This window comes from Macrosteles quadrilineatus, unplaced genomic scaffold (assembly GCF_028750875.1).
Source record: "Macrosteles quadrilineatus isolate MER2022 unplaced genomic scaffold, UCM_ALF_1.0 Scaffold_11__1_contigs__length_5352618, whole genome shotgun sequence".
Taxonomy (NCBI): domain Eukaryota; kingdom Metazoa; phylum Arthropoda; class Insecta; order Hemiptera; family Cicadellidae; genus Macrosteles; species Macrosteles quadrilineatus.
The window spans coordinates 1168862-1193074 of NW_026542604.1; the positions used below are offsets into that span (position 1 = coordinate 1168862).

Consider the following 24213-nt stretch of genomic DNA (forward strand, 5'->3'; position numbering starts at 1 on the left):
TAGTCATATTACCTTTTGCTTTTCTAGCCATCTTCACCAATGAACCTTTAGTTAATTTTACAATTATCAAAATGAGTATATCTTCTTTTGAGACCGTACACCTCTTTATAAAGAGGGCAGGGTTTCTTCCGTCAGTTTGAAAGTCACCAATAGCAATACCTCATTCACCGTCAAACCCATATCCCTTATAAATCACTAGATCCTCTTGGCAATCATTTCCATGGCTGATTGTAGCTTTTAACCTCATACAAAAAAAATCAAATGTGCGCGTCAAAGTATTGAACAAACTATTAACTCGTATATTTCAGGTACAACAATAGAACTTTCTAGGTAAATTAACTTATAGTCCAGGAGCAAACTGCACATATCCAGCTTCCGTGGGATTTTTTGTGAAGCAAATGTGTGACTATGTGGAATCTCTTTATTATATGTCACATAATGGTGTAGTACCGGGTGTTTACCCTCAAATTGCGGGGTTTGGTTTTTATGACGTCGTAAATCCAAGATGGCCGCCATGTGTGACATCTATTCACTAAATTCATAGTAACTCTTTTCAGAGTAAAATAATCGAATTTTAATTTACACCATTGAATTCAGCTCAAAAAATCAAACAATTTGGTGTTTTGAATCATTGCTCTATGACCATTGGTTACCGAGATATTGAAGGCGGAAAACACAGAACATTGTCGCCATGTTATCCTTATAGGGAAAAAAATAAAATTGTATATCTAGCTTATTACTCAGCATATCTTAATAATAATTGGTATGTGGCTTCATTTAGTAGAGATCTACTTGAATATGGCCTAAAATCCCCCATTTTTACATTTCCGTGGCAGCAAACCTGCATACTAACTTCCAATGTTATTCTTATGGACAATTCTTTGCATGCTTGTTCATGAACATACTTTGAGAAATGATGATGTGTGGCTCCATTTTAATTATTTATTGAAGCATTTGTAATTCGTTGAGTATACAGGTCTGCTGCTACGGGTAGGTCTGCTATAAACAAATTATAGGTATTAGAAAATAAAATAAATTAGACTATAGTTGTGAGGCATATGTAATTTTGTAGGATTTTGAATTAAGCAATTGTATGATTGTTGGCGATTGATAGGTAATGACATGTAGAACCGTGTACTACCGAGTATTTTGTCTGAAAATGTGGCCAAGCTGGTGTTTTCGGTCGCCATCTTGGATTCGCCATATTGGATGTTAATAACTTTTTTATACAATGCTAGTGTTGTGACACATCATTATGAACTAAATTTTCACGCTGATTTCAATGCTGATATATGTTTTTTAAATATATTTTTTCGTTTTGAAGATTCAAATAAAAACTATGATTGGTGGTGATAGATAGGTAGTGACATAGAATCGTGTACTACCGGGTGTTTTGTCTGAAAGTGTGGCTAAGCTGGTGTTTTTGGCCCGCCGTCTTGGATCTACCATATTGGACATTAATATAATTTTTTAAATGTAATGCTGGTGTTGTGACTCATCATTATAAACTATACATGTTTACGCTAATTTCAATTCCGAAAACCGTTTGTAAATATCGTCTTTCGTTTCGAAAATATATTGAAATGAAAACTCCCCCCCCCCCATACATCTTTTACGGACGTTTCGTACTTTGATTATTTTTCTCATATATCCAGTTCTTATTATCGCTTGCAATTCGTTATAGTATTCAGTGATGTAAGGGCTTTTATTTAAGCTATCGATCATTAAAATCGGACGAGTTAGAGTTGAGCTATGAACCACAACACAATATTAAATCTAACTTTTTCCAAATCAGTTTTATGAAAAGATTTATATCTCGGTTTGTTAATACGACAAAAGGTTCATTCTAGTCTTAAATTACTCAGTAAATGTCTGGTTTAAAATGTTATTAATCACTAAATGAAATCTGACTAATTGAAAATGAGTCATGGGCCTTTATTTAACATTAATAATTATTTTTATTTAGAAATTTTACTTTGGTTAAAGCAATTAAAGACATACAGGGCTGGTCATCAGGGTTACAACATTTGTTTGGTGTAAGTACAAAGTAAATTATGTGTAATGAGGCATATAAGACTAAAAGGTGCCACGTCTAAAAATTGTAACACTGATGACTAGCCCTGTATGTCTTTAACCAAAGAAAGTTTTGGACATAAAAATAATTTAATGTTAAATGATGGTTAATGACTCATTTTAAAATAACTTAGTCAGATTTCATTTAGTGATTAATAAAATGTTAAATCAAACATTAACCAAGTAATTTGAGACCAGGAAGAACTTAGTGACGTACTAATAACCCGAGATATACATCTTTTAATAACAACAGAACTTTTTTCTTTTTTTTCTGAACTCCTGCATCAATCTTTGCATATTTCCAAACTTTCTATTTATTGCATTGTTATTTATTTTTGTTAATATAGTATATCCTGTTGTTATTGCATTGTTATATCTTGTTCTTGTACGGAGTTATCATATTGTTATTTTTCTGCAAGTTTTATCTGTTTTTTATGAAGTATGTTCTGCCTCTTTACTGAAGTTTCACTCGGCTACTGGCATCATTGTTATTGTTCCTATACTGGTTTTGTTTTTCGAATATCTCGTTTTGTCAACTTGTTCAGATAGTTTGTTATTTATAGTTGTTACTTATAGTTTGTTATTCATAGTTTGTTATTTATAGTTTGTTATTTATAGTTGTTACTTATAGTTTGTTATTCATAGTTTGTTATTTATAGTTGTTATTTATCTTTTTATGTCTTGTATTGAAGTCTTGTTTTCCAGTTTTTTTTTCACTACTTTTATACTGGCCTGTGATTTTTTCTGCTTCTTCCGTATGTAAGATTATTGTATTATTCATGTAAAAATGGTGCAACTGTTAACAAATAAATAATTAAAATAAAATAAACAGATTTGTAATAAGTTAGATTTAATATTGTGTTAGGGTTCGTAGCTCGACTCTAACGCTCTAACTCAACCGAATTTAAAGATCAATAGCTCAAATGAAAGCTCATACATCACTGAATATCTTAAGACTAGAACGATCTGCAAGCGTTAATAGGAACTGGAGATATAAGAAAAATAATCTTAAAAATGTTCAAAGTACGAAACGTCCGTAAGAAATGTAAGGGGGAGAGTTTTTATTTGAATCTTCAAAACGAAAAAATATATTTAAAAACATATTTCAGCATTGAAATCAGCGTGAAAATTTAGTTCATAATGATGTGTCACAACACTAGCATTGTATAAAAAAGTTATTAACATCCAATATGGCGAATCCAAGATGGCGACCGAAAACACCAAATTGGCCACACTTTCAGACAAAATACTCGGTAGTACACGGTTCTACATGTCATTACCTATCAATCGCCAACAATCATACAATTGCTTAATTCAAAATCCTACAAAATTACATATGCCTCACAACTATAGTCTAATTTATTTTATTTTCTAATAGCTATAATTTGTTTATAGCAGACCTACCCGTGGCAGCAGACCTGTATACTCAACGAATTACAAATGCTTCAATAAATAATTAAAATGGAGCCACACATCATCATTTCTCAAAGTATGTTCATGAACAAGCATGCAAAAAATTGTCCATAAGAATAACATTGGAAGTTAGTATGCAGGTTTGCTGCCACGGAAATGTAAAAATGGGGTATTTTAGGCCATATTCAAGTAGATCTCTGCTAAATGAAGCCACATACCAATTATTATTAAGATATGCTGAGTAATAAGCTAGATATACAATTTTATTTTTTTCCCCATAAGGATAACATGGCGACAATGTTCTGTGTTTTCCGCCTTCAATATCTCGGTAACCAATGGTCATAGAGCAATGATTCAAAACACCAAATTGTTTGATTTTTTGAGCTGAATTCAATGGTGTAAATTAAAATTCTATTATTTTACTCTGAAAAGAGTTACTATGAATTTAGTGAATAGATGTCACACATGGCGGCCATCTTGGATTTACGACGTCATAAAAACCAAACCCCGCAATTTGAGGGTAAACACCCGGTACTACACCATTATGTGACATATAATAAAGAGATTCCACATAGTCAAACATTTGCTTCACAAAAAATCCCACGGAATACAGTTTGCCCCAAGACTATTATGGTTCTCCCCAACGATCACATAAGGTCGTTCTTCCTTCGGTAAATAAAATTGAGAAATAAGTCTGTTAAAGCTTGACTGGATTGGATACTCAAAGGTTAAAGTTGTGCTTACACCGGTCACTGTCTGAATCGTAATTTAATATATTTTCATTTAGTTTTCTCTGCCTTCTTTATACCTCCACTCTGATTTTTTTAGTTTTTATTAGTTTTCCATAATTACTATTTTCATCCCCACACCTCACACAGAATCGTTTTCGCCTTCGTCAGAATATATTATAACTTCACCAGTGTCACAAAGCCCAACTAAAGTCGTTAACCGACTTGCGATTAAGCGTACATGGAACGCTTGATTTAGAGCCCCATTAGCAAATGAGAAGCAGGAGAATAAGAGAATAAGTTATGTCATAATCTTGCAGACGACACCGCATACATATTCATGTCGGTGTAATGCCTTAATGTTGTAATGCCGCCTCATTAATTTAGCTAACTGCCGCCGCCACCGCTGATCCATTGTTCCTTGGTGCCGGAACAGACTAAATTTGTTCCGGGAGCTCAATCAGGGTGGATTCCGTCGTCTAAGTTAAGTTCAAGATTGTAGGGTAATAACCTTGCTTAGAAACTAAGAGATAAAAACAGAAACCTATAGATAGATCAATTGCGTTGAAGAGTGCAAGCATAGAATAAGTTATAAAATAAACATTATATGGTGCGAGTAAGTAGATTATCGATGTATGAGGTGTAAGGGTGTATACGGATTTTACTTACTAATTACCTGTTTTGTCATTATGATGGGCGTGTAGTTAGCTTGTAAAACATTAATTGATCGAATAGGCTAACGAATCTTTCGGCAAACTGCGTAAAAAATTAAGATGTTTTCAAGCCTCATCATACAAGTTCTAACCAAGTTTGTAGGAAGTTCTTAAAGCGGCAATGTCAAGTCGAGGCGCCATGCGCCAGCCTATAATGAGCCATAGTCAGGCGCGCCACACGCCACATTGACTTGTACGCCCTCACCTCGCCTGTCTGTCTGACGTAGTCACGGCAACTTCCTTCCGGTCACGTGGCCTGACTCACTGCCACGGCCGCCATGATAACACAACTACTTTATAATTGGCGCGCAGCATACTATAAAAAGATATAAAATTACTATGATTGGGCTAAGGATCAATCGTTTCAGAATAATCAGAATACAGTGTGGCCAAATATAAGTTAGAAAAGCATAGATTTAATATGATTAAGGAAAATATTTAAAAAAAATGAAATCATGTGAATGGAAATTCAAGTATGTATGCCATTACGAAACCATTAAATAAAAATGAACTTATTCAGACCATGTTTAATCATATAATGATCACCATTAAATTGCTACAAGCTAGCTACAGAACACTCCCTCTTATTATGACACTTTTTAACCGGACTACACTTGGCAGATGTAACAAGGAACTTTTTTTTCCTCTTACTTAATGGTTTACTTTGTTACAAAAATGTCATAAAATTGACAACCAATTTGAGAAGCATGGGCCACAGGGAATTAAGGTACAGAGGAACTGTTTAATGAGTGGTGTCTAGTGGTTGGAGTCTAGGGCAAAGTCCAACACTGTCCGCTGGCCCTCATGTACTACAACGCTCACGGACTTACGGTAGAGCAAGGACCCTGTGCGATAGGAATTCTCAAGACAGTGCTCGTCAAAGAGTATATTCTGGACAACATACTAAAGCCGTTAGCGCACGGTTGACGATAATTTTCTAAGCAAGTTTTCTCTTTTGTTTACTTATCTGTGGCAAAAACATACACAGTATGCATGCAGAAATATTAGCAAAATAACTGATTAGAGATGTAACTCGCAAAGAATCTGTCCATGCTGTTAGCTTCAGAGCTTTTACTCTTTATTTCTGGTTCGCCTCTCTTCACCAAGCTCTACCGCAGATAAGAGCTTTTCTTAATTGCACGCCAGACCTGAAGAGAAAGTATTCGAACCCTCAGTTTCCTGTGCTGTCTCCTGGCCAGAGCCTCACTATCTACTACACTAACAATACTAGTCAACCTGCCCAAGTGCAATAGTTCTAAACTTAAATCTCAGATTGAAGGATATTTCAGGTCCATTGTTGTTATTGAGCAAGTGCTCAAAGGGTTAAATCCCTTAAATAAACCCTTCTTATTTAACAGCTTGGAAACTAAATTATAATCCAGCAACTGAAGTTTCATACTTCAGATTAATCCAACTGGTCAATTTCAAACAAAACCATACTTTATGGTATAGAGCTTTGATTAGTAATTACTGTTATATTTCAACCAAGCAAATGTTTGATTTGGATTAAAGTATGATAGTCTAAAATGTACAATTTTTACTACTCAAGATATTTTTGAAGTAGTAGGGACGGATTTACATTCAATATTAATCGATGCAAGAACTCATATGCTTGAGTACTTTTGCACATAGTACTGATATGGTACTAAACAGGTTACCTTGTACAGTGGCAGAGGACGCTTCCATTTTGTTCTGGGCAGTAAATTTGTAAACAACTTCAATGAACACAGTCACAATCCACAAAACTAATTCTTCACAAATGAACTGAGGGTAAATCAAAACAAACTACCGTAAGTGATAACCTCTTTACTTGTTTGCCTGTTTAAAAATAAACAATGTAGCGCTTTGCAGGGAGCATAAAAATATACAATAACCATGCAACAAGGAAAAGTGGGAACTGGAAGGGAATGGAGGTAAAAAACAAGTGTTTTGAGCACAGTTTGTGATCTATAAATCCAGTCCTATCTGTACAGAAGCTCTTCAATAAAAACAATTTATTACACTTTTATACATAACCAAATGTAAATCTCTATTCGGTAACAAATATATCGCTTCGTAACAATCGATCGACTTTCCATATTTCCTGTATAGAACAATAAAAATATTATACACAAGTGACAAACTGTCCGCGACAGTTTACAGAACAAGACACGTTGATATGCCAGGTGGGGTTGTGGTGGGGAGTATCAAACAGGCTCCACTGCAGAGGCGGGGGGCGCAGGGCTGTCTGCTACGTCCTCAGAAACGTCCTGACCTGCAGAACTGTGAAAAGCAAAGCTTCAGAAATCACAGTCTCACATAGTAACTAGAGCATTCACTTAATTATAATCATCAGGGAAAATCTTCAACTTTCACAGGTTTGTCAAAATGAAAAAAAGGAATACACTAAACAATTAAAATAGCAGCAATAGGGCCTACACCATTGCAATAAAACCACAAAGAACCTCAGTACATATTTCAATCAAAACAATGATTTGAATTAAACCAAGAGTTAATGTTCCACCTGACTTTGACTATAGTCTGTCTAAATTAATTGTGCGGTTGGAATTCAACATATGATTTTTCTATCATGGGAAATCTCCCACCCATTTACCCCTTTTGTACACTGGATTCCCCGTAAAAGACGTCTGTTTTATATTGCAGACAGTGGTTTTTAAGGAAGCATTTGTTTATTTTGATAGAATAAAACTAGAAGATTTTTTTGAATAATTAAATAAGATGCGTTTTCAAATAATTGCACATACTAAAATTGTGTTTTAGTTTGGATTATAATATCTTGGCACCTTTTGACCATTTCTAATCATCACTAATTACAGGGTGTTTATTTATTTTCATTTAAAAATTCATGACTAATTTAAGACTTTTCAAGGCTAATACCTGATTTTTCATGACTAGTTTTTTCAACAATTAATGATGAGTTGATACCAAAATGTATCAATTCTCAATTCTTGATACAGATACCAATTTTTATAATTTAACCAAATTTTCGAATTCTACATTATGTCATAAAGTATTATTAAGATAATAGGGTGTTTTTCAAGTAAAGAAAAAATGCAGCATGAAATGAATGAACAATTTTAACTGGCCAATTTGGATTTTTTGGATGATGAAAATCTTCCACGACCAAGTAGACATCATCATTGACTCCCGCGGCCACAGAAACATCATCGTTGTTGTCCGCGATCGCGGAAAAATCATGAAAATTCCCTACTTATATATCAAAATAAAGACTAAATCCCGACTTTTCAAGACCATTTTGAAATTCAATACTAATGCCCGACTTTCCGGGTTTTCCCCCGACTACTAGACCCCCTGTAATAAAGTAAACTCAGACTTAATAGCATCAAACTGCACAAAATACTATCAGAATAATGACAATGTTAATTAAGCCACTACATGTAAACAAAGTGACACCTGTTCTAAAATTATGAACAGTAAGAATCAGCTGTAGGCTAATATGTGGTGGTGGCGGTGGCCAAGGAAAAATCAGGGAAAACTAATTTGTCCTTCAACCGCACATTAAATTCAGACATAGTATAACTACATTTTTGATACAAAATATTGAGTGTCACTATTTTCAAATAGTTCACATTGCTTTAGAGCTCCTCTTGAATATTTTTTATGTTTCTAACTAGATTGGCTATTTATTTATTACTAGGATCAGATCGACTGCAACACAATACAGCATGCTAAGTAATTAGTTGAATAATATGCATATATTTGATTGAAAGGGAAAATGTTTAGTTTAGACATTTTATACCAAAAGTTCCTGTTTTTCTCAAGGAAACTTGAGTTTAACTTGACATACCTATCACAGGGGTTTGAGGTGACGTCCTCAGTTGTGGACGTTGAAGGAGAAAGCTCCGTTGAAGGATAAAGCTCTGTTGAAGGAGAAGACTCCGGTTTATCAGCTATAAGACCCTGACTGGAAAGGAACCTAGAATAACAATAAGCATCTCAAGGTCAATAACCTACATTGGTTAATTACTTGTGCTAGTAATCATTTTTTAACAACTAGAACTTACTTTTTTGTCCAGCATCCTCTGGGGGGCTGAAAACATATGCACTAAAAGTGTTCCTCATTTTGACGTCTGATTGTTGTTGAGGGCATCTTGGAGATGACCAAAACAAATGTTGTTGCCCTACCAGCAGGTGCACAATTTGGGGGGGGGGGGAAGTCACGCGGGGGCGCGTTCTACAACACCGCTCATATCTCGTGAACCAGAAAAGAAAACACGCTCTAAATGACATTTTATAACAGTATAAATAAATATACTGTTTGAAAAATTTTATGTGTCAAAACCACGTATTTTTTATATAAATCAATAGTGCATTAAGCATTTTATGAAATTACCCGTTTTAGAATTTTTCTGTGGGTTTGGGCCCAAGAACAACAACTGTGCCAAATTTCAAGTCTCTGCTACCTCTAGAGGCGGTCTATATTTTACATACCTGGATCAGTCAGTTATTTCTACATCCCCTTCCCTCTAAATTGTGCACCTGCTGTGTAGGCCACATTGGTTTTGGTCATCTCCAAGATGCCTTCAACAAATTCAGTGCATACTCAACCCCCCAAAGATGATTGAAACAAGTGGAGAGTTCCAAAAAAGTTCTGTTCATTATTATTATTACAATTCATTGAGAAGTATTGAGAATTTGTAGCCAATCAAGTATCATACGAGTTCGTGATGTTGTTTTAATAATTTAAATTTAATAAAATCAGGTATTATCCTAAATAATTTTTTATAAAATTTGGGAAAATATTAAATTTTTAACAAATTATTATTTTAATATGGTCCTACCACATCATTGGTTTGACTCTGGCAGAGAGCTCAAGAGTTTGGTTTTACCATATACTAAGCAACACAAGTAGACTCCTCATCTCATTGTAAATATTGAAGCTTGTTTTTCGTGTCTAGTTCATGTACGTCCACGCCGATCGCTGGGGTAGACAACATTTTGTTTCTATTATTTTAGGGTCATTTTCATGATTTGTGCTTTACTATTTGGTTATATAACTATGAGACCAGTTATTGTTTATGATTAAATCGTTTTATTTGGTTAAATGAGGTTTTAAATTACTGAAATAACAAGAAACAAATTGTAAACAAAACATAACCTCTACAGTTGGACGTACAGAACTAACAATAAAATTGGCTTCAGCTGTTCCATAAGGATGACAAATCTACTAAGGGGTATGATTTATCTATGGTTTTACCCAGTAGATATCTTAATTTACCTAAAAATAAAAGGCTCTTGCACCTAACACAACTTTGATGACCATCAAGTAACTACATCTTCATCAAGAGATTCATTCAACATTCAAATTCAAACAATATTTAAAACTCAATCAATGTAATGGATCATTATTTCATTCAAGCCAACAAATGAATTAAACTGTTAAAAGCCAAAAATTAATACTACTCACCTAAAGTTATCAATAAGTTGTTCTTTATCTATCGATTTTGAGTCACCAGCACTAAGGCTCACGTTGGCATTGTCATCTCTGTAAACACAATGTTTGTTTAAATTCCAATACATACTTGCAAATGGGATCCAACAAAACAGAATCACACTATAATCCACCAAGAAGTAGAAGGAAAGCCAACAACCTCAGATTAAGAATCAAAAATTAGTAGAGCTTTGTTTGGAAATGTCCATAATCTGACTAATTTCAGATAAAAAGGGAAAGAATAAACTGCATGAACAAAGTACAATGGAACTTTCAAGAATCAGTGCAAGGAAGGCCACTTTGTCAGGTGACTGTAGGAAAATTAATTGTTTAACATTTAAATAAACAACATTAAATATGTTTTTTTTGTTTTATGATTTTATATTGCTTTAAGTTTTATGTTCAAAACTTTTAGGTGCTTAACGTTTTAAATGCTTTAAGTTTAAGTACAAAATATTTATCATGTGTCTAATAATTAATATGTAAACCAATACAGCTCCAGAAGTTTAAAGGATCCTCTAGAACCAAAGATTTGAACACTTTGATACGATGTTTGTAGCAAATAAAGGATTTTTAATTTAAATTTCCTACACGCAGAGATAAATTTAATTTTTTAAACTTTTTTTCATCTCACATACGGTAAAGATAAGTACAAACTCCTCTTGGTCTGAACCACAATTTGGCTGCAATTGCAGGAATTTTTTAAATGAATGAATAGTGTATCAAAAGGCATGAAATATCAAGATTTGACAATTGCTTGATACCAACGGTACTACCAGTACTGAAAGTTTTGAGAATTGGGAACATCCTAATCCTTAGTTTTAATGTTGAAGAAATTCACAAGGCAAAAATTTGGAAAATTTACAACTCTATCTATAGCTCTATCTATCTATGGTCAATGGTTTCATGTTTTCTCATAGTTGAAAATGTCATGGTTCATTCATAGTTTGAAGGTTTTCACGATCAGATAGGTACACGCTGTTTGAAAAAATAAAAGAACACTCAGTTAATATTAGTTGCCCTTACTTTTTATCAGGCTCACTCTCCTCTGTTGAGCTTGCACCTAGAGGTTCACTCCTGCTTTCAGCAGAAACAACTGCAACAAGAACAACTGATTTTACAATACAATTTTTATTTGCTTTGCCTAATATGGATACATTGATTCTCAATACAGATTCATTAAACCACAAAAATTATGACATTTCCGTGACTGAGGAAGATATTCGGGATTTCACAACGATCGCGGATAATGATTTTGCTGCAATCATGGAAGATATTCATCCTGAGGCTGCGGGTGATATTCATGGTTTTGTCTGTCAGAGATGACCAGAATTTTGTCACAATCGTGGATATCATAAATAATGTTTCCATGATTGAGGAACAATATTTCTCAGCCAATATAGCGGAAAGACAAGCGGAAGACAATATGATGTCTCCACAACCACAGGAGTTGATCTCGATTTTATCCTGAGCTCGGCTTGATCGAAAATCTTAGGCAGGCACACCCCCAGTTACAATACAATTTGTTTCATACTTGTTTTTGTAAAATCTCTATTTATCTTAAGACATAAAATTATGTATGTGTTTAGAAGGGTTTGGATTTGAATTGGCTGGTTACAATTTTTCATCAGACTTTTTTTTCAGACTTTACTTACCGTACTTCAAAAGTACCCGATTACCCCAAAACTATTTTATGTAAGGACATAAAGACCGGTGTTAGAATCTGTATTGAAAATGTTGCGTATCGAGAATTTACTTTTTAGGCATTGGTATTAAGAATCGATCAATTTTGGTATCGACAATCCTCCACCTATTACCTTTTCAATAACTTTTGCACACAGTAGATGTACCTGTTACGTTCTATATTAGATATTTCAAGAAACCGTTTATTCTGGCATGTTAAGTATCAATCTTGTTTATTTGTTTTGTAACTATGTTTTTTAAACCCTGGTTAAGTTCAAAATATACTTGGGGTTAAAATATATAATAATAATCAATAATTATATACAAATTAAAAAAATTATACAAAATGTAGTTCTTTGCATAGATTTTTAAAGTCAAAGAACACTCACAAGTTTTTGATGGCCCATACTGACCAATAAGATCTGTGCCAGCTCACTTGTTTGTGATGTGAACTAGGCCTTAATTTACAGACAACCCTTGTCAAGTATACAGAAAATTATTTTACAATAAATAAACATTCAAAGGATCACTGGTTAATTGTTCAAATTATATTCAAAATCAAACTCAACTGACCCATCACACTGCTAAGCTCGTTGGAGGAGGCCACTTGTTCGACAGCTGGTGTTGAAGTTGAGTTGCTGTCAAAAGTGGCACTGAAGTTGGTGTCAAAATTTGCCCAACCTACTTCTTCAGCAGGGGTAGACTCGCCGTCACCCCAGGGGTTGGCAGGACCTTCCACTGGCAGTGAGACAGCACTGGCTAAACTGGCCCAGGCTGGACAATCACAAGAAATAGGGTAAGTCAGTAACAAATGTGGATAGGTACTAATTATAATGATTTCTAGCAATACAGGGACATTTTTGTATAGCTTTGTTTTAGTTTAAAACTAATTGCTTGGTTCAGTTTGATTAAAAATTGAGAATCTCTTCTTAAAACTTGATAAGAGTAGGGTGCTGGACCAGACACAAAATTTTCAGTAAAAATGATAAAATGAAAAAATAAAAAATGGAAAATGATAAAGTTTGAGACCGTTAAAAATCAGGGTAACCTGTTCAGTACTACTGTGGTAAAAGATGGTTTTAAGAGAGGGTATAAGGCCTAAAGATAATTGACAAATTATTTAACTTTAATCTAACTTTTTCACATTTCTAAACAATTTGAGTTGTAGATTCACAATAGCATAATAATTATTCAAAAACAACAAAACAGACCTGAAAATTTAAGTAAAACTAAAAGTTGAGATATTAGAGGTCATTCAGTGATCAACATTCAACGAAGAATAAGTAATGAAGCCTACAGACTTCTCTATTTTCACACCACGCTGTAAATAAAACATGTGATATTTTTGAGCCTATTTTAATTTATAAAGGGATTCTGCACATCTAAGGGAAAATAGATTTCTAACAGTATGTGTAGATTTTCCCTGCGATGCATACAAGCTGAGAAAAAAGCTTTTCAAGAAACATGCTTGCCTATTAATATATAGATTATTCTTTGCCAGTAACACTCACGGTCAGCTGTGTCTATATCCATGTGAGCCTCTTCCCTCCCCTCTGGACCAGGTCTCTCCTCATCATCCGAACTGTTGTAGTTGGCAATCTCCTCACCTCCGTTCCACACCCTGTCACAACATATTATCAGAGTCAAACTATGTGGCAAAAATTACACTAGTAAACTGGTAGGGAATTTCCATGAGTTAGGAAGACCATGAAAGTAAAAAAGACTTAAGGTACGTTTTGCTTGGAGCGACAGGTGCGACTGAGTCGCTCAGCGATGGTCACCGAGCGGCAGTCGTGGGGTATTAGACTGTTTTGCTTGAAGCTACAACTGATTCCTGCCACCTTAAAATTGCATTACACAAGCATCATATGAATTGTAATTCAGTGTTATAAACGACCTTCTCACAGTGTAAAAATTGTATTCTGTTGATTGTATTGTCAATTAAAAAAATACAAATCCTTTGAAAAAATTAAATTTTCTCCGTTATTTGTGTTATTACTCTTTACAAATTGTGCATTTCTGTGAAGAGAATTAAATTTCTATCCTTTTTGTCATTTGTTAAGTTTTATAAATCCTATGGTTTTTGAGTTATTAATCTTTGAAAAATAAAAACAACCACCATTTTGAAATGATACAAAGTAGAAACTTGATGCTTTGCGAAAATTGTTACCTACTATTAGTCACATCACTTATCAAGTTTGAAGTAGTTACCTGACCTCAACTGGTTCCAAAGTTATAAGAAGTTATATCAAAAATACATACACACACACTGACAGACGGAAAACGAAGTGAGATAGGGCATATGTTTATGCTATTTTTGGTTTGTTTTTACCTAAGGAACATTCCCACAGAGTTTTTTGAGAGAGTTTCAAAACACTCTGTATATTAAAACTAGCTGTACCCGCGGGCTCTGCCCCGTTTAACTTCTTAATTTTCAAGATAAGCTCGTTCGCATGGTTCAATCACGTCCTGGTTGAAGTTCGTTCGCTACTCTCACTCACTTTTAGGTTGGAGCTCGTTCGCTGCGCTCACTTGCCTTCAGGTTAGCTCGTTCGCTACGCTAACTCGCCTCCAGGTTGAAGTTCGTTCGCTACGCTCACTCACCTTTTGGTTGGAAATTAGCTGTTGTTGTCATAAATAAAAAAGAATTATAGTGCTGCACCCTGTTGGTAATCCTTGTAACTTTAATGCTATTGCACATCATAGAACAGAACCAACTTATTTAATTGAAACAGCTGTTAAGATTCATTATATCCATTTAAATATGAGTACTCATAAGGTTAACATGGGAAACTCCAGAGCCACTGGGGCGGAGCCCGAGAGTCCGATCAGAATAAAAACTACTTAGTTTTCCTATTTAATGCCTAAAGAATCAGTGTACCAAATTTCAGCCTCCTAGGTAAATGGGAAGTGGGAGAATTAGTGATGAGTGAGTGAGTCAGTCAGTCAGTCAGTCAGTGAGGGCTTTGCCTTTTATATATATAGATAACTTGTATTAGCCTGTACTAACTAAAATAATGACACCATAGTGAAAATGCCATCAGAAAAGAAATTATCGCTGAGCTACTGTCGCTCCTAACTGGAGCAGTACCCCGCGACTCCAGCTCGCGGCTCTAGCGACAGTAGCTCCAAGCTAAACAGGACTATGGAAAACCAAGAGCAGTGGCACACGACTGCCTCTTGGTGACCATTGCTATCCAAGCAAAACGTACCTTTAAGCTGTCACTCAAAATTCTTAGCTTGAATTTTAAAAACCAAACTACCCTATCACTTAAGTAAACACAACTTAGATAAAGGTGTATGCACAGCACTTGAATAGTGCTCAGTCACTACTAGGGTAGTGGATTATCGATTGTATAGCACTGCAATTCACCCTTCTAATAATGTGCCCGCTGCTTTGCTTCACATATTTCAACATAATTTCAATGGTTGAAACTTGAACACAACAGCTCCGCTATAAAGAGGGTTTGATTGTATTTTATGTATTTGTATAGATGTTGGTTTTGACATATCCCTCACCTGGGTGGCCCGTTGTTGGTGTCTGCCCACACCTCCTCTTCATTGTCCTCATTGTCTCCGTCCAGGAACTGTAGTCGTCTGCTACACACCTGTTGGAACATCTCTGCCTGTTTCTCCAGCTCCTCGTCGTCCGTCACACTGAACGACAGGTTGGCCAACCTGTCCACTGACGGACTGAAAACAACAATTATTGCATCAGCTAATGAATATTTTATTAAAAGTCCCTGTGGTTAGCTTATTCTTCACACATCGGTTTGCATGAAAAAGACTATTCACATTTTGAACCACCCTTTCAGTCTACCTCTTAGAAATTGAAATACCCCCGCCGCAGCAAACCTGCAGACTAAGCGAATTTCCATTTGCCTGGTTGGATTTAAACTAAAATGTCTCCTTAAAAATGTCACATTTATTCTCTATTTAAATAACACTAGGTGAACCCGTGCGAATTCGCACGAATGGTAAATTAGGATATTATAGCAACGTCGTTAGAAGTTGCATCGACGTTGGTCTTGATTATACATCGATGGTCTTGAGCTTGATCGTTGGCTATATTCATTCTAAGTTCTTTTTGTTGTTCAGTAGGAGTATTTTGAAGAACGGAGCTCATCATGCTGAAAACTTGCGCGTATGGATTAATATCAGCCAAATGTTGAGTCAAAATGTCCATGTTTTCAGTGCTGCAAGAGCCATTAGCTTTGTTTAGCATTCTTTCTTGAACAGCGGTTTCGACATCGCAGATATAAATTTGGGCATATATGGGATGCTCCCCTTCTGACGGTTGTAAGGTGCCAATTGAGTGATAAATTGTGTCGTGCACCTTAAACATAAAAGGCCCTCCACCGTTATGTTCTTTAATTTTAGCTCAAGTGCTGACCATTGCGAGCGCAGAGTTGTACGGTTTAATGTTCTCGTTGTAGTTTCTGCTCAAATGATTTGCTCCATTTAGTAGGCTCTGGGTATAATAGCTCTCTCGGTATGGTGGTAGATTCACTTTTCCTTTATGGCAGCAGGATGAAAATCCTTCGCCTCGTCCTCTTTGTTCTTCTTTAAAATGTAGCACACCACATTTTAATGCCATCTCGCCAAGTGAATGCTGCTGAGTTCTTGTATTTGTCAGTGTAATTTTGTTAGTACACGTTGCCACTAACTGTTCCAGCTCCTCGTCTGGCTTCCTTACGTTTTGCATTGCTTGCCGTATGTTGACTCGCCGTGTCCAACCAACAATATTTCTTTGTCGTCATGTTTAAAGGAAAATAAAATGTAAAACTTTTCTCCCGTCGTGTCCTATAGATAACATTTCCTTGCCGGGTTTCTAATTATTTTTAAAAACATGCAAACTGTTTACATTTCAAAACCAAACAAAACAGCTTGAATTAATTTTTTTAACTAATTTTTTTACATATGTTTCTGAACATAATAACATTCAAATCAATCACAATGTTATCCTTATGGAAGGAACTTTCAGAGCAGCCGACGCCCTTAAAAAGATATATTTCGAAAATCTAAAGCCAGTTTGCACATCTACACACCTAGACGAACATTTTGGTATATAATATGTGGGGTTAAATCTTAAAAAAAAGCCTTATTGTTCACAAAGTTTCATGTCGCGTATTAAATATATAGATTAGTTTAACGAGTACTTGGGTTTGCTGCAACAGGGAGGGTAAAAAAATGTTTTTTTGTAAAATGTTAATAGTTTTATGAAATGAATGCATTTCCCAAATTTGATCAAAATATGATCATAAACAAGCAAACTTTACAACTGTTTACTTATTTTCCGTAAGAATAACATAGGAATTTTAAATTTAGTTTTTTGAAATTTTCTCCGTAACCATTAGGCGCATAATAACGCTTCAATATACTAAATTATTTGTTTTTTTAAGCTCTACAAAATTGTTTGGAACGAAAATGCAAGTTTTTAGGGTCAAAAATGGGAAAACCCCATTTTTGCCCCATAAAACCCCCCATAAACACCTGTTTCCATAGTCCGATCATGCTGGTTCGCGAACTCGTTTGAATAAACGTAGGTTTACACGTTTGTACCAAACTTCATCAAAATCGGATAATTTTTGCTCGAGTTATCGCGCTAACGGACACATATATAAATATATATATATTTATATATATATGTATGAATTTGAACGGATGGTGTTTTTGGTCTCTAGGGACCTCAAAACGAAAAAGTTAATCAGTCCCGGGTCCAGGTCTTACCATGAGTACTACGGTAATAGCTTATTCCCTATAGGGGAAATTCGCTAAAAGAAAATTTTTTTTTATTTCCATACCCCTTTAAAAAGTCTTAGAAGGGTTTTAAGATTATCTTAACCAGAGTGCGAGCCTGAGATTTTTGATTGAGTCAATCTTTTGTGTTTTTTCATTAATGTTGTTCATGTGTAAGGTACCAAATTTGAAGGGGGGTAAAAACGTACTACGAAGAAATGAACACCAGAACTTACCTAATTTTTATCAACAATAGCCTAATCCTAGGCCTATGTGTTGGCCATAGCTTGGGCTATGGGCCAAAGAACGTAGGCCTATTTTTAATTACAGTTAAGTACATACACACACCTACAACTGCATATTTATTTGTAATAGCACTCCATTTCACCAAATAAAGTTAACCGACCGATTTTACAAATATTTATCACCGACGACGACGACATAACCCCAAAACTGGTGTTTGTTTGTTGACAGACACAGACGAAAACTAGACCAGCTCAACAAGTGAATATTCGATCAGCTGTTGTCCAGTAGTACTTAAGTTCGCCGCTTGACTGCGTAAGCCTCGAGCGGGCAAGAACGAAGGATTTTACTCCAAGACATGTTTATTTGTTCGTATGCCGTCTTCGAAGTAACTTCGTCGTTACATTCGCCCGTTACCCAAGCTTGCACGATCTGACGATCATCGATACTTCGTTTACCGAAGGTTAGCTATATTAGTTAATCACATTGCTACGATATACGACTATATACGATATACGATATACTTTTAATATTCGCATCCCCGTTTCCAAATTCAATTTTCAATAACTTAATTTAATAACTTAAATTTTGCCGACTTGATTCTAGACCCGCCAGTTCCTGCCTGCCAGTGACTAGCGGTGATTATCATTTAGTTAGATTTAAATCAATTAGTTTCAAAATTACGATTTCTAGGAACGATTATTACGTACGTTTATTCTAATTAATTCACCGTTTTGATACCCCCGAGACTTGTCGTCTGTGTTCTAAACCCCGTCTTTGGCGGGTGAAAGAACCAAGTCTGGGAGTAGGCCGATTTGACAATCAGCTAGGATTATTAATATTACATCTATTTTTAGCCTATCACGTTAAATTATCCGTCCAGTTATATTAATTAGGCCCCGACGACTCTGTAGGAATTGTTTTTACGTTATAGGCTGTTCCATATTATTTACTTAGGCCTTTAGTTAATTATTTTAAAGTTTGATACGGGTATTTATATCACATTGGCTTAAGATTGAATACTCGTCGGCCCTACAGAGTCATTCTAAAAGTTAGGCAAAATTCAGAAATTCACCAAAACACTTTTACAAAGGCTGGGATGATATAGTCTGATATAGCTAGAACTGGGCGTCTGCAGGATTTCCTGAGCGCTTCTAGAGCTCTGAGCCTTCGATTAAAAAATTAATAATGTGATCAGTCAAAGCCGTGGCAACTTCATATCGACCACTGGATTTTTCTAAGCTCCTTCTGAGCACTCCGGGGAAGAAATTTGAGTGCGGCCAGTTCTAGGGGTAGGCCTAGCCTGACTTGGTGAATACTAGTTTATTCCTCCCCTAGAATTTTGGCGTCACACATGAATGCCATAAACGGTATTTGCAACAGCTATAACATCGTGTGAGTAAAAGGTCTGCTGGGCTCAACTTTCTGACTCTATGTTCAATCAAACTCTAGCGTTAAGGCTAGGATAAGTTCAGACCAACGATCGTGCTACTAGCACCCCTCTAGCTGAGTACTATTGTAAACACAAAGTACGACTGACTGCCCCTTGTAATGTAATTGACTTTCGGATAGTTGAATGAGCTTCTCACTAGAGTGGGCTACAGTGTAAAATTATATTTTCATACTTTCGTTTTTGTTGAAGTAATGGTGGATGTTACTGTAAATATCCTTTACTACAATTGCTTGGTTAAAAAAGCAGAATATTCTAAATCAGTAGCACTCTCAACATCAATAGTAACAAAGAGTAACATCAACGCATTCTGTCCATGGCTCAATTCAATTATGTTAATTTTTATTCTAGAACTGGCTTAAACTTAAACAGAGGAACAACATGTAAGTAACTTGTTATCTCACCCCATATTATCCTCAGGGTCATTGAACTCCGACTCATGATATCCGAAGTTCTCAATGAACTGTGATGACATCTGTTGGGTTTGGTACTCGGTGTAAAGCTGTGATCAAACAAACCAATTATTGATTATGTATTTGAATAAACAATATTGTTATAGAATTCAACATGTAGTTTGCTAACCAGGCCGGCAATTACCGCAGCTAGGAATGTCAAAGTTATAGAAAAACGTTATCATACTATTCCACAAAGTTAAAGCAGAACTAAGAGAATTTGTTCGTAATGAAAAAATATCTGTTAGTAACATCAAAAATGTAGAAATAACTTTTACAAAAAATGTAATAAAACCAACAAACCTGTTGGAGTTGGGTGTCTTGCTGGAAAGGAATGTTGCGGAAGTTTTTCTCGTCGTCTTCAGAGGTGGATTGCGCTGGGTGTTTACCTCCCTGCAATGACAATGTTCAGAGTTGAAGAGAATTTATATTTATATTATTATATTAGTATAAGTTTGATATAGACTGTATGTAACAAAAAATATAAGGGATTCAACATTGTAGATGGGTGGTTGTAGTGCCCACCTAGTAATCAGGTCTCAAGTTTGATCCTGAGAAAATTCAATATCTTTTGTGAAGGTTCAATACTAGACCTAGCTGTCCTTGAATGCTCATTGTAGACGCCTGCAGATATGAAAATAAACCACCTAACCCTCAAAAAATTCCTACAAAAGGTTTTTTATCGTTTTTTGGTAGGGTTAGGTGTGCTGATCAACATACCAAAAGTTTACCAAAGTTTGACAACTGGAAAGGCCTCAATTTCAAGATGGCGTCCAAGATAGTGTCAAATATCAAACTTCTATAAATTTCATCCCAAAGATGTAGTTAGAGGCTACTTATTCGTTTTAAGGGTCCCTAAACTTAAATGAAACATATACATTATACATAAATTTCAATTTAAAAACAAAAGGTCACAATATTTTATCATGTTTGAGTACTGTAGTTATAGTATTATTTTTATCTCAAACAGCCTAATAAAAACTAGGCTCTCATTTATTTTTCAATTGTCTTAGTTTAAATTGTTGTAAAAACGTTCACCTTAATTTTAGACAAAATCATTAAGTAAACATCCCTAATGATACATTTTTATAAAAAAAACCTCACAAAATAAAACGTATATCATTTAATTAATGTAAAACGAAAATGGCTATGTTCAAAATATTTTGATCGTAAACAGTGAGGTTGACATTTTTATAGGTTTTTTTTCATCAGTAGGCCTACTTGTTTAGGGCACCAGACCTTAAATATTACATGTAAAATACATTAAAAGAGGATAAATGTAATAATAAATAGGCTTACTTCCTAGCAGAAGTCTACGGAAATAAAAAATTTCCTACTTTTACTGAATTCAGCAAGAAAATAGTACAGTTTTTTCAGGTAAGTATTTTGTAAATAAATATCACATTTACAGTTGCCTAACTTGTTTATTGTTTACGAGTTCTGATATCGTAAACAAAACTAAATGTCCTATAGAAGATTTATATTGTTCTACAGACACTGTACAAGTTCGTAAAAAGGGAGTATATTCGGTATATTAATAAGGACATACAAATTTAAGCTGGGAATAAATTAGAAACCTTAAAGAGAAGCGCTAGGGTATCTCGGTTCCTTTAACAACCAAACAGACTGTCTCTTCTGCGGTACTGCAGTCACAGAAAGAAGTTCTAGTGCTAGCTGTGTAAAGACAGAAGAATTTGTAAAAACAATAATTGCCTGCTTTATTAGTCGATTGGACGAATGGGCGGGTATTGTGAGAGGAAGAATAGAATATTACGGACATTATCTGATTGCCGCTAACTGTGTTTACCACCACTCCTGTAGCAGTAACTTTCGTTCTGGCTTTTAACGTTCCAGTTCAGTTTCAAAATGGACAAACTGCGAAAAAGTAGGCCCAGACGACCCAGAAATGAAGATCCAGAACAAGCATTCCTGAAAATATGTAGACATTTAGAAACCAATGATGATGAACAGCTAACAATATCTCACGTATAAAAAAATGGGGAATTTCTTGAAAGAGAAGATTCACAACCGTTTGGAAGAAGTTATTTGAAAGAAAAGCTAAAACAGAAGTATAGAAATAACCTTTATTTTTCTGAAGGATAAGGACTTCTAGATATTGTCACTATGAGGGAAATCAAATATTCTTAGATCATATTTCAGCACGCTTGAAAAGGACGAGGAATCCCAGAAAAAAGGCTATCATCGAAACACCAGCCCAGGATTGATATAAAGGCCTCCACTCTGTCCGTTACAGACCAGTATCCAAGTGAGAAATTCCTGAATCTGGATTCCGCCCTTTCTTTCATAACTGAATGCTTGCAGACTTTGTTAAAATGGTGTTATAGTAGGCAAAAATACAGATCGTATAAGAACGCAGGAATTGGTCAAGCCATCATCTAAGCAGCCCGAACACGCACTGTTGTTGCTCCTTTACAAATCGGCTTTGCAGTTCAGGTACACCATCTATATCGATCTCAATTTCTTGTCGATACTTTACATGCCATAGGATTTAGTTCTTCATACAAAGTCAGCATTCCAGAGGCTTATTAGCAGAAATGCAATGATTGAAGATTGGGAAAATTTGTTTCTAACTCCGAACCAAGCTAGGACTGACATAGAGATGCTCGGAAGCATGGTAATGGCAGTTTTATGTGGGGGCAGAAGTGCCGATTCCCTAACTCATTGCGCTGTAACCTCTTTAAGTAAAAAGATTGTTTCTGCTACCTACATCATTTGTTACTCCAGAACAACTTCCTCCAACCGAGTCATTAACAAAATACCATTGCCTAAGAGTGTATTTTTAAATCATGAATTGGACTGAAATGGATAAAAATTTGAATGCTATTAATTGGGGATGGAAACTAGAGAGCAATAAGCATGTACCAATAATGACTAATAAACCTGTTGCACCAGAAAGTCTTCTACATATTCTACACTGCATGTTAAACATTCGATGCAGTTGCACAAGATATGAACTACCATGCACGTCTGCATGTGGACTGTGCCAAACCGAAAACTGTGAAAATAAATTCAATGAGTCTGGGTTGAAGAAGTTGACAATGAATACTTGTAAATGTGTTGTTTTGTAAAAAAATAAACTTTTGTTGTCATTTTAAATGTGTTGTTTGCATTCAGTGGCCCTGAAAACATATAGGTAGACACCAGTATTATTTTTCTAGGACAAAAATTGCAGGCGTTAGGTAATTTACACCATATTGGACGCCATCTTGAAATTAAGGCATTTCCGGTGGTCAAACTTTGGTAAACTTTTAGTATGTTGATCAGTACACATAATACTACAGAAAACCGCAGAAATACCTCTTGTAGGAATTTTTTTAGGGTAAAGTTATAATTTCCGCCGTCTATTGGGCTTTTATTAACTAGCCAGGGCTAAAGAAACACAAGGTAGTCAGCTACACAAGGTATCTCACTCCATTCTACATTATTCTTTGTCTACATTTAGGTAAATAGCCTTGCCTCAATTGGTAATATAATTCTCCTTTATTAAAAATTTTGTCGGAGAATATGAAAAACTTCAGTTTCTTTGCATAGTGTCCTTTTTGTGTTCCATTTTTTACAAATCCTCAGAAATCCTCAAGTCTATTTATAGTCTACTTGGTGAATAGTTATTTCCCTCAATATATTTATCAACTTCACAACTTTAAGTAAATTACAAAAACACACACAAACAGATCCGGATTGTATTACCAGAGGAATCTCACGTTGGGCCTTGATCTCAGCCAGTTGTCCGTCAGTAAACTCCTGCCAGGCAGTCAGCTGGTCCTCGGGGACGTTGGTCTTGATGAATGTCCCTAGCCCCTTGTCCCAGTAGGAGTTTATGGTGAAGGACAATCTGGTCAGGTGACCCATATAACCTTTCCTGCAGCCACCTTGTTTGGACCTGTGGGTGTAATTATTTCAATTTCATCATTGTTCAATCAGCTGTTGTTTTATTATTGTTTTGATTTTGTGTTTGCTACCGAGTCAACAACAATAAAGAATAGTTTGGTTTTGTGTGTCGTTAATTAGTTAATTTAGATACAATGGATCTTAACAACAGGACTTTACATGATAATATTAAACATAATGTTAAGGATATTTATTCTGAATAAAGATGTTTTTCACTAGGCCTGTACCATATTTGCATGACTGTACCATCGTGATATGACATTTAAATTTTGTTATGTTTGTGAAGCAATATCTAAATAAAAGGAGCACATGGCTTTTCCTGTTATGTCTCGATTAAACCACCATTTATCCGCTACGT

At 35.3% G+C, this 24213-nt stretch overlaps 1 protein-coding gene across 1 annotated transcript in view; it reads right to left on the reverse strand.

Annotated features, from left to right (window-relative positions):
• Positions 1-6718: 6718 nt before the first annotated feature.
• The window catches only part of LOC129004748 (serine/threonine-protein phosphatase 6 regulatory subunit 3-like), a 43706-nt gene continuing 26211 nt past the window's right edge, over positions 6719-24213 (reverse strand). The window contains exons 12-21 of the mRNA XM_054433358.1: positions 23655-23847; positions 20250-20339; positions 19899-19996; positions 15582-15755; positions 13574-13683; positions 12636-12836; positions 11406-11475; positions 10356-10433; positions 8736-8864; positions 6719-7189 (exon numbers count right to left, since the gene is read on the reverse strand). Of these exons, the coding sequence (XP_054289333.1) occupies positions 7114-7189; positions 8736-8864; positions 10356-10433; positions 11406-11475; positions 12636-12836; positions 13574-13683; positions 15582-15755; positions 19899-19996; positions 20250-20339; positions 23655-23847 (1219 nt within the window). The 3' untranslated portion in view covers positions 6719-7113. The remainder of the gene's footprint in view (positions 7190-8735; positions 8865-10355; positions 10434-11405; positions 11476-12635; positions 12837-13573; positions 13684-15581; positions 15756-19898; positions 19997-20249; positions 20340-23654; positions 23848-24213) is intronic.